Source organism: Armigeres subalbatus, chromosome 2 (genome assembly GCF_024139115.2).
Source record: "Armigeres subalbatus isolate Guangzhou_Male chromosome 2, GZ_Asu_2, whole genome shotgun sequence".
In the NCBI taxonomy this organism is placed as follows: domain Eukaryota; kingdom Metazoa; phylum Arthropoda; class Insecta; order Diptera; family Culicidae; genus Armigeres; species Armigeres subalbatus.
In genome coordinates, this window is record NC_085140.1 from 97,824,512 (window position 1) to 97,844,245 (window position 19,734).

The 19,734-nt window shown below is 39.0% G+C and overlaps 2 protein-coding genes across 8 annotated transcripts in view; one reads left to right on the top strand and one right to left on the bottom strand.

Moving 5' to 3' along the window:
- Positions 1 to 19,734, top strand: part of LOC134210268 (uncharacterized) — a 332,517-nt gene that overhangs the window by 90,725 nt on the left and 222,058 nt on the right. The gene's annotated exons all lie outside the window — the stretch shown is intronic.
- LOC134209094 (uncharacterized) overlaps positions 3,266 to 19,734 on the bottom strand; it is an 88,368-nt gene continuing 71,899 nt past the window's right edge. The window contains exon 4 of the mRNA XM_062685071.1: positions 3,266 to 3,376. Coding sequence (XP_062541055.1) covers positions 3,266 to 3,376 — 111 coding nt within the window. The remainder of the gene's footprint in view (positions 3,377 to 19,734) is intronic.

Below are 19,734 nucleotides of genomic sequence, written 5' to 3' on the forward strand. Positions count from 1 at the left end.
CATAAGCCGGAATCGCGAAGAATCATTTTTCGGAATTCTCACTTTCGGTATTTGTAGGAATTAGGTTTTCGGAATCCGGAAAAAATAATCATATCCGAATTCCTTTCCAGAGCTCTGTAAAAAATTAGGATTACTTTTCGGAATTCAAAAGAATTGCTTTTCAGTATTCGGAAGAACTTCCTCTACGTCTTTGGGGAAATTTCTTTTCGGAAATCGGATGAATTTTATTTCGGAGTTTTGAATAATTTCTCTTCGGATTTCAAAAATTTTGCTTTTCAGGATTTGAAAGAATTTCTTTTCGGAAACCGGAAGATTTTTTGAAATTTTGGGAGATTCTTTTTTCAGAAATTAAAAGGATTTTTATTCCAAATTTGGATGATTGCTATTCTGAATAAAAAATGCTAAAAGAAAAGAAGTATTTAAAATTTGAAAAAAACTGCCTAGAATTCGAAAGAATTTTTGTTTTGAAATTCGAAAATCGAAAGTATTTCTATTCGGAAATCGGAAAGACTTTTTTTTATAATTCGGAAGATGTCCTGAAGATTTTGTCTCAAGAATCGGAAGCATTCCATTTCTATCTGAATTCGGGACAAATCTGTTTCGGGATTTAAAAAATTTCCATCTTGGAATTAGGAAGGAATCTATTTCGAGATTCGAAGAATTTCCTTTCGGAATTTGAAATAATTCCCTCGCAAAAAATCCTATTTGTAATTGGGAAGAAATTCTCCTCGAATTTCGGAAGAACTCATACTCGGAATTCGGAAGAATTTCTATTGGATTTAAGAATTTGGGATTCGGAGAAACCTTATTATGAATTCTGAAGAATTTATTTTCAAGATTTGAAAAAATCTATGCGGCATTGGTAAGAATTTCTATTCGGAACTATTTCGGAAGAAATCGGAATTCAGAAGAATTTTTACTCGGAATTCAGAAAAATTCCCACTCGAAATTGGGAAGAATTTCTATTTGGAGATCGGATAAAATACTATTTGGAACTCGAAAATACTATCTTATTCGCAAATCGTTTTTTTTAAAATTCGTATTCCGGAGGAATTCCTATCTGGCATACGAATGACTTCCAATTTGATATTAGGAAGAATTTGTTTACGAGATCTCGACGAATTCGTTAATAGAATTTGTGTGTACTCGGAATGCGAACAGCCTTCTGTTCGAAAATTCGAATAAAAACAATTCGAAATTCATATAGGGGGAATGACGGCTTTGGCAGGTTTTGTTCTATTATTGGCAGGGGGGTTTTTTATGACTGATTTTGCTCAAATTTGGCCTAAACATTCTTTGCATATCAAAGAATATTGTGGCCAAATTTCATAAAATTCGGTCGACAAAAACCCCCTGCCAATAATAGAACAAAACCTGCCAAAGCCGTCTGTTCCCCTAAATTCCTTTCCGGAATTCATAAAAAATACTTTTCGGAATTCGAAAGAATTCTTTCTCAGAAATCGAAAGAATTCCTAATCGGAATTTGGAAGAATTCTTAATCTAAATTGAAAAAAATCCAATTCGGAGTTGGGAGCAATTCCTTTTCGGAACTAGAAATAGGAAGAATTCATTTTCGGAATTAGGAAGAATTTATTTACGGTAACATTTATTTCTCGGAATTCCAAAGAGTTTTCCGGAATTCGGTAAAATTCCTATTTGGAATTTGTAAGAATTCTTATAAGAAATTCGGAAGAATTCCGAAAACCTCTATTCGGAAGAATTTCTATTCTATTCTATTTCTATTTCTATTTTTTTTTTCTTCTATTCAAAATTCGGAGACGAGCCAGCCTCGGGCTGAAAGTCTCCTTAATAAAGACAAAAAAAAAAAAAAAAAAAAAAAAAATTCTTCTATTCAGAATTTTGAATTTGGATGAATTCCTATTCAGAATTCAAATGAATTCCTTTACGGATTTCAGATGAATTTCTATTTGTAGTTCGGAATTCGAAAAATTTGCAATTCAGAATTCTGAATGGAGTGATTTTTCCAGGGATTTAGGAGAAAAGGGTTTGATGATGCTCGGCGTTTGATATTAGCATGATTACTCATAAAAAGCCGTTAGTATGCTATTCCAGTTGGCGAGAAGTTTATGACAAGCTTGTTTAATTCTTTTTCTGAATTCGATAGATTTCTCTCTCGGAATTAGGATGAAATCATTTTCATAACTCGAATGGATTTCTAATCATTCGAAATTGTGAAAAAAAAAACTGGTGTACATGTTTTCGCATATCAATATGTGCCTACACATTAGGAATACGCCTAATAGAATTAAGGCTGGTAGATAACAAACCCTCACTTCAGGGGGTTCTCAAACTTTCTTAGAAATCTTAGAAAGGCATCTTATCGTGATAGTGCCCAACGGAGCTGTCATCGCTATCTCGTTTTCGAAGTTATTTCATTAACTTTCATAAACAGTAATCTCATTCGAATAATATTCCAATAATAATTAATAAGCAGAACTTCCAGAAGAATGCTACATTCCACACTGAAATCACGTGCCAAACGAAGAGCTATTGTAATGATTCGCCATCATGCTTCGCGAATCTAACCAACCACCCATAAACCTCAGCATACCACGCCAGATATTCCGATAAGAATTCCCAATATAGAACTTATTCTGTCTACCACCAGCCAGCCCAAACCAGAATGCTTCCTGTGTGACATTATGACAGCGACGTGGAACCAAACAAAGAACCAGCAATTCGCGCACTCTTCGGTTATCTCTGCGGGGGAAATCAGCGGTACGTATCCGTATGTGAGTCGCATTTCGCATTTTACGACTCACCCGCACCCATATCGTCTGCGGTGCTGTCGATCGACGGGTTAGAAGCGCCGAGCGATGCCATCAGGCCCCCGCAGCACAGCAAATTGTTTATCGGAGTCAATTAACAATTCATAAGCGGCAACCGGCACCGTCAATGGCGGGCCAAACGAGTTTTAACGATCCCCACACGCTCTATCGGCATCTCAAGTGCTTCTCGACAGACTTTCTCGCGTGGACCAAGCAGCACCGAAAAACTGAGTTCAGAATTTTGCACCGCGTCTGTACCGATTTGATTAGATTCGCGAGAAACGCGCATTATCACCGCTGGGTGAATTGATCCGAGCAGTTACTTACTCTCTGCATCCGTGGACCGCGACATCCTGCACAAAAGTAATCACAACCGAAAGAGTCCGATAGTTTCCGGAATCGGGGCTTGATTGCGTGAACTCGGGTTCGAAACCTCTCGTTTAGTTAGCGTTGCCGCCGACCGACGACGGCCTGGCCTATGCCCGCGCGAATTGACTTTCGTTTTCCGTTTGCGAGCCGGTTGCGGTCGGTTCGTTCGGTTCGGTACAATATGCGGAAATTGTGGCGCCGCCGGCCAAGTGCGGCGTCTGACGGAACACACGCCAATGCAACTTGCGATCAATCAATATTTCGCATGACAGTGCGGAGTAGGGTTTTTGGGGCAAGGGGGAGGCAGTACAAAAAGGGCTTTGTATAAGGTCACGTTAACTCATCCTCGTTGACCGCCGCGTGAACCGGGTAACCCACACGGGGACGGTTGAATCATTGTGTTGGAGTGGACGATGATATATTGTACAATGGGCGTTAATTGTTTGTTGAGCAATTTGCATCGTTGAGGGAATAATGACGGATACCTACAAAGCTTTTTTAAACTGTGGTTCAATACCTCTTTTTGTGAATTCAGAATGCTAGAGATGATATCTTATCTCAGCTACTCTGTATTGTATTTCTATGGCACATTCAGCTGACAAAGATAACGAATTAATTTAAAAAAAGTGTTTAAAATAATAACAGAATAATAACAGTTTTCTCTGAGTTCCATTGATGTGTGACAAACATCTTGTACCGATCGTATTGCTTTAAAGAGAATTTCTAAATTAATTCATAGATTTATCCACGCATGACTAGATTGCGGACCGCTCAAATGAAAGCCACGATTTTCATCCATATTCCATAAAAAATATTAGAAAATGCTAAAACCAGATTTCTATATTTAATTTTTACATATTTGTTTTAAAGAAAATTCACTTATCAATTTGTATTGACCTTGTTGGAATTTGCCAACTAATTACGGGGGGTGATTTCCGAGATAACAATACCACACAAAACGACCGTAGAATTAGGCTTTATGTTTAAGGTGGATATTATTATATTCTTGTAATGGAATGCATTTTAGGGTTAAAATTTACATCTTTTTCATCTTATTTGTTACATATGTGTTTATCGATCATTCAACGTTTTTGCCCTGTCATGACTTACGTTTAGTCCCGTTGTGCAGATTTGCGGGTCATCAGGTTCACAATGGTCGAACTAATATCACTCGTTCTGGCTCGTACTAGCTATTATGGAAATATTCACCTAGTTCTAGTCCTTTACCGTACTAAAACAATCTAGATTTAAGTATTTATGTAATATTTAGACTATGAAATTTACCTTCGCATGTAGGTTTAAGATGTAAACAAATTGTAGGTTATTATTAGTTCACTAGATTGTAGGGAATACTGCAAATTTTCTGTTATTAGAATAGCATAGTTTCATAGATATTTTAGCACAATTTACCAATTAGGCTCTCAGTAATAATTGGGTTGAGTTCACTCTAGAAACGCTTTAGTATTCAATGTTTAGGAACTAACTTAATTTAGCAAATAAACGTGGGAATGGTCGCTAGTTGTTCTTTTCTCTTCTGGGTACAATCGGTCTACCCGTGACGTTTCTCTCCAACGTACGTGGGGAGCAGGTTGTGTACCTTACGGCAGGGCCGTACTCAACAGACCTCATCAGCTCGAAGAAAATATTCAAGTACTAGGGCAATTGATCCGATGGTTGTGGTGTACCAATAGTTGGGGTAGTCCATGTTATGTCAAATCTACGAATTAATCGCAGTAGTCTACATGATCTATCGTTTGCTTGACATATCAACACACTATTCAAAGAAAAAAATCCACGGAATTCATCCAAAATAGGTAATTATCATTAAAACACTTTAATATTTTCCGTCTTTGCACCAATAGTTATAGAAACAAAATATGTATCAGTTTTAAGAGCTAAAACAGTGAGGGGAAGTGCTTAGTTCCTCCACTACTGGGTCATTTACCCTAACACAGTTTAGACATGACTGACTTTTATGACAGATACAGATGCTAAAAGAATTGCTGAAATTTCAATTAGTGCACTCATGAGGAGGCGATTACTGAGTTCCAATAATTAGCCGATTTACTGAATGCAGTCCAGCCAGCTCTTCACTTTGCTGAAACTTACAAGACTTCGTTTCTAAGTCTGCGATTTTCAACTGCGATAAGTCGACACCATGGCCGTTTTCTTCAATCTTCATCACGCGCGAGCCTATATAGGGTAAGGGAGGTATTTTGGACCACCAGTTCGACAGCTCATATTTTGGACCACTGAGTGCAAATTCTTCTTGGTGTTTCAAAATAAGAGCCCCTGTGAAGATGGTTCAAAATACATCCTTTACCCTATGCTGGCAGATTTCGCCCAGTATTCATCAAACTCATGCAAATTTTGGTCCAGAAAAAGTTCTTCGTCACTTCTATTGTCTGCTCTTCTTGAATTATGTTCGTCATTCAGCATAATTTGTTATAAAATATCCCCTGACAATAATAGAACAAAATCTGCCAAAGCCAAAGTCATTTCGCCAACTTTGATGATAAGTTGAACAAGTATAACAGCGGCCTGTACGGTGTCCGCATGTTTCTCCTACAAGGCTCGTTGAATAGTTGTTCCCATATAGTTGTTGTGGATGGACTTTGAGTCTCTAACCGTGGAATTAACATGACTCATCGGCCACTCGACTGGCTTTCAGTAGGGGACATCACAATCCTTACTTTGCCACGTACGCTTACATCGCGGGCGAAAACCAAACATTGCAAATAAATATATTTGCGTTTGGTTTCACGTCACTTCTAATTCTGCTTATTTCTCCTTTATTTCGGCCATTTTTGAGGAAGGTGTCCTCCAAAAAGGTCTTTATACAAAAGAAGGTTGATGCGACAATCCGATATGAACTTTCTTCAAAGTGCAAAACTAAGTCGTAACTATCAAATTTGAAAGCGCGGCGGAGGGAGATAATGCAATTAGTTCGAACAGATGGAATCACTAACAGCAACCAAGCTAACACGCCAAACCCGACGCCACCGAAATAGTCCATTTTCACAATTAACTCTTTCTTTCTCTGAGCCACCATATTTCATTTCCCAATGCGACTTTACAATAACTAACTACATCCAAACGCTTGCCGGCACCTTGCCTTGCAATTATCCGACAGCCACTTGATGATTTTTCGCTCAGACTCCAAAAACGCCAAACCCGATGCCACCGAAATAGTCCATTTTCACAATTAACTCTTTCTTTCCATAAAATGTTGGTCCTGAGAAGTTCGTTCGTCAGCCGGTGAGCGCTGAACTTTCCATTGGTCGGTCTAAACTCCTCCTCTTGGCCAACCTGAGCGTTTAAATATCCTATGATGATTTTGACGTCGTGGCTTGGGCAGCTGTCGTACTCACGTTCCAGCTGCGCGTAGAATGCGTCCTTATCATCATCAGTGCTTCTGGACGTTGATTATGCTGAAGTTGAAGAACCGGCCTTTGATCATCAACCTGCACATTCTTTCATTGATCGGCCACCACCCGATCACGCGCCTTTGCATATCGGCCATTACTATGACGTTCGCACCAGTGATCCCTTCCAACAAAGCTCCTGCAGCGCTACGATGCCGAACCCATGGTCCTTGGGCACATCGGCGATTATGCGTGTACTCCCGATGAAGTTGAGAGATTTGCAGTCCCACGAACCGAGTTTCCAATCGCTAGTTCGTCGTAGTGGTCTTTGCCGATGGTTCCGGTCCATACTCTCTTGTTGATTGTTCGTTGCTTAAATTTTTTTAAAGGCTGGCGTGCAGGGCCTGACACCAAACTCCCTAAATTTCCGGAGGACCATTCCTCCTTATTCCCGGTGGACCATGGTGCACAGTTTCACTTAGAGTCCCTCGCTGGCACTCGGACGATGATCAGCCGCCCCTAACATGGAGAAAAGACTCTGTTGTGAGCCGATCAAAATTAGGCTACGCGGATGTCAATAATGGGACCAGTACGGCAATTTCTTATTTTCAATAAGAGATGTCACGCGATGTTTATATTATTGCACCTTTTCATATCTATAGAAACGCGAAGGATGAAAGACATGCCACAAAAATCTCAACAAATATTTCTCGCGCTTAGTTTCATAGGGGCGTAACTGTATTGGTCGATTTCTCTTATTCGATTTTATATTTTGTAATAACTCATTTGTTTCAAAAACTACAACCGTGATTACTTATTCTGATGCAAAATACAATCATCCTTTATCACTCCAAACCATTAAATCATCGACAAACTAGCACAATTCGGTACAAAAATAAAAAGAAAACATCGGCGAAGAGAAATCGATCAATACAGTTACGCCCCTATGAAACTAAGCGCGAGATTTATTCCGTGACAAGGAGTCACTATTTTTACATAGGGTAAGTGACCCAATAGTGGAGCTCTTTCCCTCACTGTTTTAGCTCATAAAACTGATACATATTTTGTTTCGCTTACCTTGTGGGTATATCCAAAAGCTATGGGACTTACTTTTCTTGCAGTCGGGAAACCATCTGAACAATATTCATAATTGTGCTCTAAAATTAAATCACCAATTATTGGTACATTGTACCAATAGTTGCGGTATTTTTTAATTTGTGTTCCTATAGTTGCGAATCCCATTGTTTTTCTATGGGACTCACAACTATGGGAGCACTACCGCAACTATTGGTGCAAAGACGGAAAATATTAACGTGTTTTAATGATAATTACCTATTTGGGATGAATTCCGTGGTTGTTTCTCTTTGAATAGTCTGTTGATATGTCAAGCAAACGATAGATCATGTAGACTACTGCGATTAATTCGTAGATTTGACAAAACATGCATTACCGCAACTATTGGTACACCCACAACCCACGGTATACAGAAAACAAGGTAGGCTCGTTAGAAAAATGACACTTCGAATGTGACGCATGTTTTATCGCCATATGTTGGAGTACAAAAGTAAGCATGCTGCGACCGTAGAGCATCGTCTCGGTCCAGCTTGTGCGAAAATAGCAGTGACGTCACATGTTTACACTCAAACTGAATGTTTATGTACGTGATGAGCCTGCCTTGTTTTTTGTATGCCGTGCCCACAACCATCGTATCAATTGCCCTATATCTATTACAATAATTTTAATTTTACAACAAAGCACAACATCCTTTCATGACTGCCTTTCATGCGTAATTGATCAAAGGTCGCCTGAGATAGAAACATGGGCGTAGCCAAGGGGGGGCAGGGGGGGGCCGTCGCCCCCCCCTAAATTGTGGAAAGATTGAACGGGTACTGAAATGAATTCCCTCAAACATGTGCACTTTACGATCCAATCATATACAGAAATAGGTGGTTGAAATTAAAAAAAATCCCAAAACTTATTAGGGCATCCAGAATCCATAATATATGAAAGTTCAAAACAACTCGAAACATTTCGGGCTCAAAAATTCTCCTTGAAATCCTTCTAGAAGCTCCCCTGGGAACTTCTAAATTCCTCCGGAAAGTTATCCACAAATTCCTCTGAAAATCGTTCGAAAATCCTTCTCATGTAATTGTAATTCCCTCCCACTATTTTTTTAAGGAAATTCCTTGAAGATATCGTTTCTTCTCTCCAAGATTTACTTCTAGATATTTCGTCGGCTATTCTCTCTTCAGGAAGAATCCGGCATTTCCTTCCAGCTACCAGCCAATAGCTCCCGCAACAATACATACGGAATTTCTTCCCAAAATTCTACCAGAAGTTTCTTTAAAACTTTCTGACTGAAATCCTCCGATTTAGCTCCATAATTTCACTTGTAAATCTATAAGAAATTCCTTCGGAAATTCTTCTAGGAACTTCTCCGGGCATTCCTCTCGGAACTCTTCCTTTAATTCCTACGGGATTACTTCCAGGAAATTTTCGGGGAATACCTCCAAAAAATTCAATAGCGAAATCATCTAGCATTCCAATCTGGAATTCTTTTGGCTATTACTTCAGAATATCCTTCAAGAAATCCTCTAGAAATATCTTCATAAATTTTTCCTGGAATTCGTCCAAGTATTTCCCCAGAAATTCTTACAGGTATTTTTTCTGGAGTTTCTTCAGGTACTTCTCCAGGAATTCCTTCAGGAATTTCTCCGGGAGATTTTACACGGAAGTGTACTAGAATTCATTCCGGACTTCACTCGGAATTTACTCGGATATCTGCCAAGAGTTCTTCCAGAAATTTCTTCGGAACGTAGAGATTTTCTTCAGCAATTAATCTGGGAATACTTTCAGGATTTAATCTGGGAATTTCTGCATTAATTCCTCCTGGTATCAGATATTTTTTCGGAAATTCCTTTAGGAACTACTCTAAGAATTATTTCAGGACTTCCTTGTGGAAATTCCTCCGGAAGTGCTTATGGGAGTTCCTCCGGAAGTTCTTCCAGGAGTTTTTCCAAGAAATTCTCCGGTAATATCTCCAGGAACTTTGCAGGGAACTCCTGGACGATATTTGGCAGGAATTGCACGGGAAATGGGATTTTGGACGTTCCTTTAGAAATATTTTTTCTCTTCCTCTAGGGTATTCCACTGGATGTTCCTCCGAAGTTCCATCAGTAGCTCCTTCGGGAATTCAATCAGGCTTTCTTCCAGGAATTCATTTAGCATTTCTTTAGGCATTTATCTACAAATTCCTCTAGAAATTCCTCGGAGAATTTCTCTGGGAGTTCTTACGGGAATTCCTCCGGGAGATTCTTTTAAGAATTCTTCCAGAAGTTCCTCCTGGAATTCTTACGGAAGTTCCTTTAGGAGTTCATCCTAGAATTCTTACGAGAGTTCCTCCAGGATTTCCTACGGAAATTCTTCCTGTAGTTCTTCAATAAATTTATCCAAAAGTTCCACCGGCAGTTCCTCAGAGAATTCCTCTGATAATTTCTCCGGAATTTCCTATAGATAATCCCCCGGGAGTTCCTCCGGAAATTACTCTGGGAATTCCTTTTCAGAGAAACACCTGGAGAAACTGCGGGTGAAACTCCCGGAGGGATTCTCGTAGACACTGCTGGTGGATCTCCCGGAGGAATTCCCGAAGGAACTGCCGGAGGAGCTCCCGTAAGATGTCCTGTAAGAACTCCCGGAGGAATTTCAGGAGGAACTCCTAGAAGAATTCCTAGAGGACCTCCCGGATAAGCTTCCAGAGAAACTATCGGAAGAACTTCGCGAGGAATTTCCAGCTTAATTTCTGAAGAAAGCCTAAATGATTTCCTGAAAAAAGCCTGAATAATTTCCTGGAATAGCTTCTGGTGGAATTTCCGGAGAAACTCCCGGATGAATTGCTGGTGGAATTCCCGGAGGAACTCTCGAAGGAATTTTCTGGAAGAATTTCTGAAGAAACTCCCGGGAGAATTTTCAAAGGAACCCCGGGGAAACTACCAGAAGCATTCTCGGAAACAAGAGAATTCATCTTATAGACAAATATCGTCTAGCTGAAACCTTTATTGGGGTTTGTAGCTGGACCATCATCATCATCAGAGGACCTCCTGGAGAATTCCCTGAGGAGCTCGCAGAGAAATTCTCGGAGGAGCTTCTGGTAGAAAATCTATATAAATTCCTGAAGAAGCCTAAATAAATTCCAATTCTGCCGAAATTCCCGGAAGAATTTTCAGAGGAACTGCCGATAGAACTACCGGAATAATTCTCGAAGGAAATCCTAGAGAAATTCTTGGTGGAAATGCCGGTGGAACTCCTGGAAGAATTCCAGGAGGAATTTTCGGAGAAACTCCTGGAGGATCTCCCAGTGGAAATCTTGAAGTTTCCACCGGAATTCTTTCAGGATTTCATTGCGAATTGTTGATTTCATTTTCGGTATAATTTCTGTATAAATTTCAGGTGGAATTCCTGGAGAAATTCTTTGAAATTTTCACAAGAAATTATTCGAAACAATTCACGGAAAATTTTATGGAATTTACACAAGAAATTCGAAGATTTTTCGTGAATTTCTTAGGAATGTTTTCTGCGGAATTTCAACGGAATATTCTTATTCTTAAAAGTTATGGGAAACTGCACGAAATTATTTAAATTATTGCAGGGAATTCTGCAGAACTTATAAAGAAGTTCGTGAAGATTTTCTTGGAGTAAATAATGGTCGAATTTTCGGATCAATTCCCGGCAAAATTTATGGTGGAATTCCTGAAGACACTGCCGAAGAAGTTGCTGGAGGCATTCCTAAAGAATCCCTGATAGAATTTCGGATAGAATGCCAGGAGCAATTGTCGAAGGAATTCCTGGAGAAAGCTTGCATATTGATTTTTCTGCCTATTTTATAATAAATATTATTTCAGGGAGGATTTGTTTAGAAATTCAGATGTATGGTTCTAGTTTTCTTAAACTTATGGAAGAATGAATAAGACAAGACTTATGGAAGAATGCAGGATTTTTATAATAATTGTTATAGCCGATTTAATATTCTTTTTGAATACTAAGTTCGTTAATATTTTTCTCTCTTTATTTAAAAATATCTGATGAGCAATAAATCACGCATTTTTAAATCCATTATTGTTTTAATCATTATTGTTTCGATTTGGTTTGGATTTGGTATTTATCATGTGTTTTTATAAAACTACTATAAAACTACGATTTGGAAGACCAAAAAAAGTTGGCCCCCCCCCTTCTCGAAATCCTGGCTACGCCCATGGATAGAAAATGGAGCTTTGCTCTCTGTCTTATGACGACCACGACTTTTTGCAGTACTGAATGGGACCTTCCTTAGATATGCTGTAAGATGCCAGTGGGGGATGAAATGCCAAGAAGAAGAAGAAGAAGTACGAATTTAATAATGGAATAGATTATTTTAAGAGAGGCATTATGATTATTCGAAGAAAGAGAGAAAAATTAAAACAAACCACACTAAGTTGAGTTGATAGTTTCCCACGTGTTCAAAGCCCTAAGGCAAACTTTACGAGGTAGCTAATTCATCAAGCTTATGGACAAGCCTTCCGGAATCCAAAACTGAATGCACTCGCGATTTCGCGGGAGCCCCATTGGTAACGGGAGCAACACACAACTGTCATTTATATTATTTCACGCAAAGTTGGAATAATAAAAATGACATTTGTACGTTGCTCCTATTTTGAATGGGATGTCCTTGTGAACACGAGTGCATTTAGTTTTGGATTCCGGGAGACTTGTTTTGGAGTTGAAAATTGCGAGCTTCTTGGTTGTCAATTTTGTCTTCTTTATTGCTCAATCAATTTTATTCAGCCAAACAAAAATCTGTATTTTAAATAAAACAATATGCCTAATACTATACTTTTTATATTGCAGGTATTCAACGATACGTTTATTTTGAACTATTATACAATTACGTAAGTGAATTAGGTTAGAGCAAGTCCATCGTTATTTATTTAGTCAACTTTTCGAATCTCTTTTCAAATCTTGATACCAATTTTAGGTTCGGTACGGGTCCTGACCAGTAGTCATAACAAAATTATATCACAAATATGTCAATATGTGTTACACATAACAATATCTGCAATAATTTTGGAATATATTGTCTCTCCCGGATGAATAAAAAATATTCCATGATCGCCATAACGTGATATAGGGTATCTGTTCCATTATTAATAACATAATCCTATATCAATAACATTCGCAGAACAGGAAATTTTGGCTCAATTTGTGTCGTTTTTTGTTGTTATCCAGCGTGCTCACTGCTAAAAAAATCACAAAAATGATAAATAAAACAATTTGCGCACCAATTCTTCGTTTTCTAATTGTATTTATTTGGGTACAAGGAGCAATTCCCCTATGTGATATAATAATTATAAATAGCAATACTTCTTACATAAGCAGTGGATAGTTTGCTCTTTTCAATAACATAATTTGAAATATTTCTAGTTATTTTCAATACCTTTCACGTATCACATCGAGTGATATTTTTCTTCAATTTAAAACATATTTAAGTAGTAACGTTTTTCAATGATATGGAAATGCTAATCTCATCTTCCAAACTTAGACGCACATGTTCATGATAGAATTAGAGGCGAAAGTATAGAATTGATAGAAGTAACACACACAAAATCATTAATTCAGAGTAACGTTTTTGTTAAATCTAGAAAAAAAAATTACAATTTTTGTTATTTTAACTACTAATGGTAGAGTAGAGTGGGACAAGAGTACGCACTTTGTTTTCAATCGATCATGTGGTCCATATGAAGCAAGCTTCTGCATATCAAATCAAAGTCCATGATTTATATACTCTTCCTATATGTTACCCAGCGGAAAACATATGGAAATTATTGAGATTCGTTTTGGTAGAACCATTATTGCAAGACAAGTGAAAAACGCACTCTTACCCCACCGGTGGGGTGAGAGTACGCTACGCATTTATCCAATCATGTGTTTTAAGTATATATTAACACAAATAAGAGTTAATAACATTTAATTCATGTTTAATGAACATTTATTAGGGAATGTTTAAAGATTACGTAACTCTTAAAGGGAGAGGGGGTCCTATAAATGTGCACTTTCATACGAAAAACCATTGTTTTTTTCTATAAAGAAAAAACTACAGAGGTAAAAATATATCAGGTTTCACGTAGCGTAAACAAAGGAATTTTCCTTAAAGAAAGTCCACCAACGTAACGTAAAATTTGGCTATTTCATCACCCCTCCCCCGTATCTTACACTTTTGGTATGAATCCTCTGAAAAATATATGAATCGTCATACATCTCGCAAGGATGGTATCGGAGCTGAGCTCATCAAGATGGGCCCGGAAAAGCTGGCCACTTGCCTGCACAAACTGATAGTCAGAATCTGGGAAAACGAACAGCTACCGGAGGAGTGGAAGGAAGGGGTTATATGCCCCATCTACAAGAAAGGTGACAAACTGGAGTGTGAGAACTTTCGAGCGATCACCATCCTTAATGCCGCCTACAAAGTGATATCCCAGATTATCTTCCGTCGTCTGTCACCATTAGTGAACGAGTTCGTGGGAAGTTATCAAGCCGGCTTCGTTGACGGCCGCTCGACAACGGACCAGATCTTTACTGTACGGCAAATCCTTCAAAATGCCGTGAATACCAGGTCCCAACGCACCATCTGTTCGTTGATTTCAAGGCGGCATACGACAGTATAGACCGCGTAGAGCTATGGAAAATTATGGACGAGAACAGCTTCCCTGGAAAGCTTACCAGACTGATCAAAGCAACGGTGGATGGTGTGCAAAACTGTGTGAAGATCTCGGACGAACACTTCAGTTCGTTCGAATCACGCCGGGGATTAAGACAAGGTGATGGACTTTCGTGCCTGTTGTTCAACATTGCGCTAGAAGGTGTCATGCGGAGAGCCGGGTGTAACAGCCGGGGTACGATTTTCAACAGATCCAGTCAATTTATTTGCTTCGCGGATGACATGGACATTGTCGGCCGAACATTTGCAAAGGTGGCAGAACTGTACACCCGCCTGAAACGTGAAGCAACAAAAGTTGGACTGGTGGTGAATGCGTCAAAGACAAAGTACATGCTTGTGGGTGGAACCGAGCGCGACAGGGCCCGCCTGGGAAGCAGTGTTACGATAGACGGGGATACCTTCGAGGTGGTCGAGGAATTCGTCTACCTCGGATCCTTGCTAACGGCTGACAACAACGTTAGTCGTGAAATACGAAGGCGCATCATCTGTGGAAGTCGGGCCTACTACGGGCTCCAGAAGAAACTGCGGTCGAAAAAGATTCGCCACCGCACCAAATGTGTCATGTACAAGACGTTAATAAGACCGGTAGTCCTCTACGGACATGAAACATGGACAATGCTCGAGGAGGACTTGCAAGCACTCAGAGTATTCGAGAGACGGGTGCTTAGGACCATCTTTGGCGGTGTACAAGAAGACGGTGTGTGGCGGCGAAGAATGAACCATGAGCTCGCCCAGCTCTACGGCGAACCCAGTATCCAGAAGGTAGCTAAAGCCGGAAGGGTACGATGGGCAGGGCATGTTGCAAGAATGCCGGACAGCAACCCTGCAAAGATGGTGTTCGCTTCCGATCCGGCAGGTACGAGACGACGTGGAGCGCAGCGAGCGAGATGGGCAGACCAGGTGCAGAACGACTTGGCGAGCGTGGGGCGTATTCGAGGATGGAGAGATGCGGCCTCGAACCGTGTATTGTGGCGTCAAATTGTTGATTCAGTGTTATCTGTATAGATGATGACTAAATAAATGAATGAACATCTCGCAACCCCTCCCTGCTAAGCGTTGCGTAATTTATGAATGTTTCTTTTGATTAAATGAAATTATCATTTAGATGAAATTGTGTTTTCGTACTGTTTAGGTGTACAACAAGTCGTAATACAATTTCATTGTTTCGCTTGAGTGCTTTGTTCGCTAAGTCCTTTCTAACACCAAATTACTTCAATTTATCCTTAAAACTTGTGAAAATTTTCGAATTCTGTCCCTTTTTCTTAGTTGTGGATCTTTACGCTTTGGAAGTAGTCTTTTTTCGGCCGGAGATACGGATTTGACATCATAATTCATAACTTGAAGATTCACATGCGTACTTTTGCCCTACCCGTTCCTGCGTACTTTTACCCCATAGTCCCAAAATTTCTTCAAGTAATGGTTTTGACTTCTTGGAAAACCAACCGGATTGGTGTTCTGCACCATAAAGTACTCTATACAATAGGTTATCGAAATGGAATAATGTTCACCTGGTTGAACGTATATGTGTATGGTAGTGAAACACTAGTTGCGGAAACACAATTATTTTCATCAAAATGACCAAAAAATTATCTAACTTCATATCTCCCTTGTTGTTTATTCAAATCGTTCACAATTACACATGATAATAGTTGGCCAGAATACCTGTCAAACTGATGCAGTTCTGCTAGTTTATCTTTTTTCATTACTTCAAAAAATCGAAAACGTACTCTTACCCCACGCGCACTCTTGCCCCATTCTACTCTACATGTTGTAATTCATAAAAACTAAAAGAATGTATTTGATAAAATTCTTTCTTTTCCTCTTTCCATCTAATGGATTTTATTATTCAAAAGCTTGACTGGGATGTTGTCTGCGAGTACTTTCTTATGAAAGGAGATTTTTTGAGCTTAAGAGAAATTCAGTTCTCAAACATAGTCGAATAGAACAGCCCCATATAAAGGATTGGTCAAAACTATCAAAAGACCAATTGTCGATTTGACGAGGGTGTAAAATGTGATGAATAGACAGCTTATAGCCAGTGCTGGAAATCTGTGACCTTACTCACAAAACGAGAAGTAGGCAATGCAAAAGACTCGCGAACATTTGTTCTGCCTTTTTCTTGCCAACCTTACTGCTCGCAGAGTAAACAAAAAAAGAACCCCGAAAAATGTTCTTGAAGCTTCGCGAGTCATTCGGGTTAATTTGCAAAAAGTCATAAAACAACCTCGGGACATGTTTCTCACTGATGTTCGAGCAAGAACACAATTGTTTATTATTGTGTTTATGTCAAGTCAAATTTATTCATTGAATTCGAAGTAATCACAAATACTCGCGATCGTGATTTGTACTCCCGAACTAAATACTGCCCTGCTTTTTGTCTTTGCTCTGCCCGTATTCGCGAACAAAGCAAGCGCCAGAAACATGCAGGCAGTAACTTCGCGCGAGTGTGGATTTTTTGGTAGGCCCAATTACACTCTTTTCTTACTCGTGAAGCGAGTATTTCCACTACTGCTTATAACCTTAATTTTTATAATCGAGACGGTTTTGTTTTTTAGGTTTTTAGGGAGGGGAGGAGGCGTTAAAACTGGCCCCCAAAAGTATCGTATTTATGCATCCTTAAAAGCTCTTACACAGATCTACACAATAGGCTTGATAACGGTATAATAGCTCCGTCCAGAATTTAGTTTTTATTAGTTTTGTAAAGGCATATTTTACGAAATATTCAACAAACAAAACAGTTGGTATCTCGCATTACTCCGCACTTAAACATCATTCACTCCACGGCTGAACTCTTGAGCTTTGCGGGCCATGAATAAAATTCTGCTTGTGTATGTAGGGGGAAAGACGGCTTTGGCAGGTTTTGTTCTATTATTGGCAGGGGGGTTTTTGTCGATCAAATTTTATGAAATTTGGCCACAATATTCTTTGATATGCAAAGAATGTTTAGGCCAAATTTGAGCCTAGTCAGTCATAAAAACCCCCTGCCAATAATAGAACAAAACCTGCCAAAGCCGCCATTCCCCTTATGTGATCAAAACAGTCCAATTTTTTTTAGATTCTTACCCTAAACCGATTTACTCGCAACAAGTTCCATTCGTCTTAGAACGTTGTTCCATTGCTCTGTATTGAAAATGAGCTGGATCGAACTATGGGCTCAAAAAATATGATAAATTATAATGCTCGAGAAAGGCAACATTACCGCAAGGGAGATTAATCACGTTTTTTTGTAAACTTCTTTTATTTTATTTTTTCAAATTTCATCTGAGTTACTCAATAATAATGGGAAGTTCATTACCGCGTTACGCTTGAGTAATGTCACACAATTTACATCACATTTTAAGCGAAAGGGTTATGTATTACGGTGCGGCTAATACAAAAAATGCAAAAAGCGTTACGCAATGAGAAGGAAAAAGGAATTCAAAATTTACGAATAATAGATTTAACCGTAACGTGTTGGATGAATAGCATGTTGAATAACTTCTTGCCACAATACCTTTTCTCTTTATATAAAAATGAGTTTGCATTTGCTTTGAGACACTGTAACTCACGAACGGCATAACCGATTTGCATGATTTATGCATGGTTCGATTTGTTCTAGAATGGGGGGTTTATATATAGAAAAATCCAAGATTTGTTTTCAGAGATCGGAGCTTGGAAATATCCATATTGCAGCAAGTTGGCGAATAGGGAAGAAATCTTTTAGATTGAGGACAAATCGATTTAGAGTACGATGTTGCAATAACTATTTGAAATTATTGAGAAGCGAATGTGTCAATCCCGAGCTACGCATGGTCTGATCTGCTAGTATAATTATATAAGAAATCCTAATTAAGTAGCAAATAAATGTAAATCTATTTCGTTGATGTAACAATATGACGCCTATTGAATCTGTTCTACCTTTCTTTGGTTAGTTTAACACTAGGATTCATTCGTTCAGAAAATCGTTGTAACTAAATTTTCAAATGGCTATATCTCAGTGGTTTTTCAACCGATTTTCTCAGTTTTTTCACCAACCTCTTAGCCATCTCTTCTAGTTTCTGGACATTGCAAAATATTGTATCTAGGGGTGTTCAATTTTTCACTAGAGCTGTGGGAGTAAAGCAACGGATTTAGAAAAATGCGATTTTGGAGATGTACTTATATTTCACTACCAAAAATGATATCTATTCATATAGTGATGATGGAAATGATAAAATAACAAATGAAAGACATCACCTGCAACATAAGAACACATTTTGAGCATCCCTACTATGCATACGATGATAATTCGGTATCTTTAGGAAGCACTTTATACTACACGGTGTATGAAGCTTCAGAAAATGTTTTCAAGTATGTTGTCTACTGTGAACTTGTTAAAATAAATGTAAACTATATACGAAACATGTGTGGTAATAAATTATGATGTTCTAGGATCTCCGAACTGTACTGGAATTTGAATCAAATGGTCTACCGAATCAACCAAGGCTTCCATGATGCCCCCAGCCGCAGTATCAACCCAATTATGTCCTCCGAGTATTTGTCTTTCACTTGCGTCTCAAATCCAAACATATGAGATGTTGTAAGATCTCCAAATTGTCCTGGAGTTTGAATCAAATGGTCTACCGAATCAACCAAAGCTTCCATGATGTCCCATACCGCGGTATCAACCCAATTATGTCCTCCGAGTATTTATCTTTCACTTGCGTATCAAATCCAGGCATTTGAGTGGTTGTAAGATCTCCAAATTGTCCTGGAGTTTGAGTAAAATGATCTATCGAATCAACCACGGCTTCCATGATGTCCTCCGCCGTAGTATGAACCCTATTATGTCCTCCGAGTATTTGTCTTTCACTTCCATCTCAAATCCAGGCATATGAGATGTTGAAAGATCTCCAAATTGCCCTGGAGTTTGAGTAAAATGGTCTATCGAATCAACGAAGGCATCCATGATGTCCCCAACCGCGGTATCAACCCAATTATGTCCTCTGAGTATTTATCTTTCACTTGCGTCTCAAATCCAGGCATTTGAGATGTTGTAAGATCTCCAAATTGCCCTGGAGTTTGAATCGAATGGTCTACCGAATCAACCAAGGCTTCCATGATGTCCCATACCGCGGTATCAACCCAATTATGTCCTCCGAATATTTATCTTTCACTTGCGTATCAAATCCAAGGCATTGGAGTTGTTGTTAGATCTCCAAATTGTCCTGGAGTTTGAATCAAATGGTCTACCGAATCAACCAAAGCTTCCATGATGTCCCATACCGCGGTATCAACCCAATTATGTCCTCCAAGTATTTGTCTTTCACTTGCGTATAAAATCCAGGCATTTGAGTTGTTGTAAGATCTCCAAATTGTCCTGGAGTTTGAGTAAAATTGTCTATCGAATCAACCACGGCTTCCATGATGTCCTCCGCCGTAGTATGAACCCTATTATGTCCTCCGAGTATTTGTCTTTCACTTCCATCTCAAATCCAGGCATATG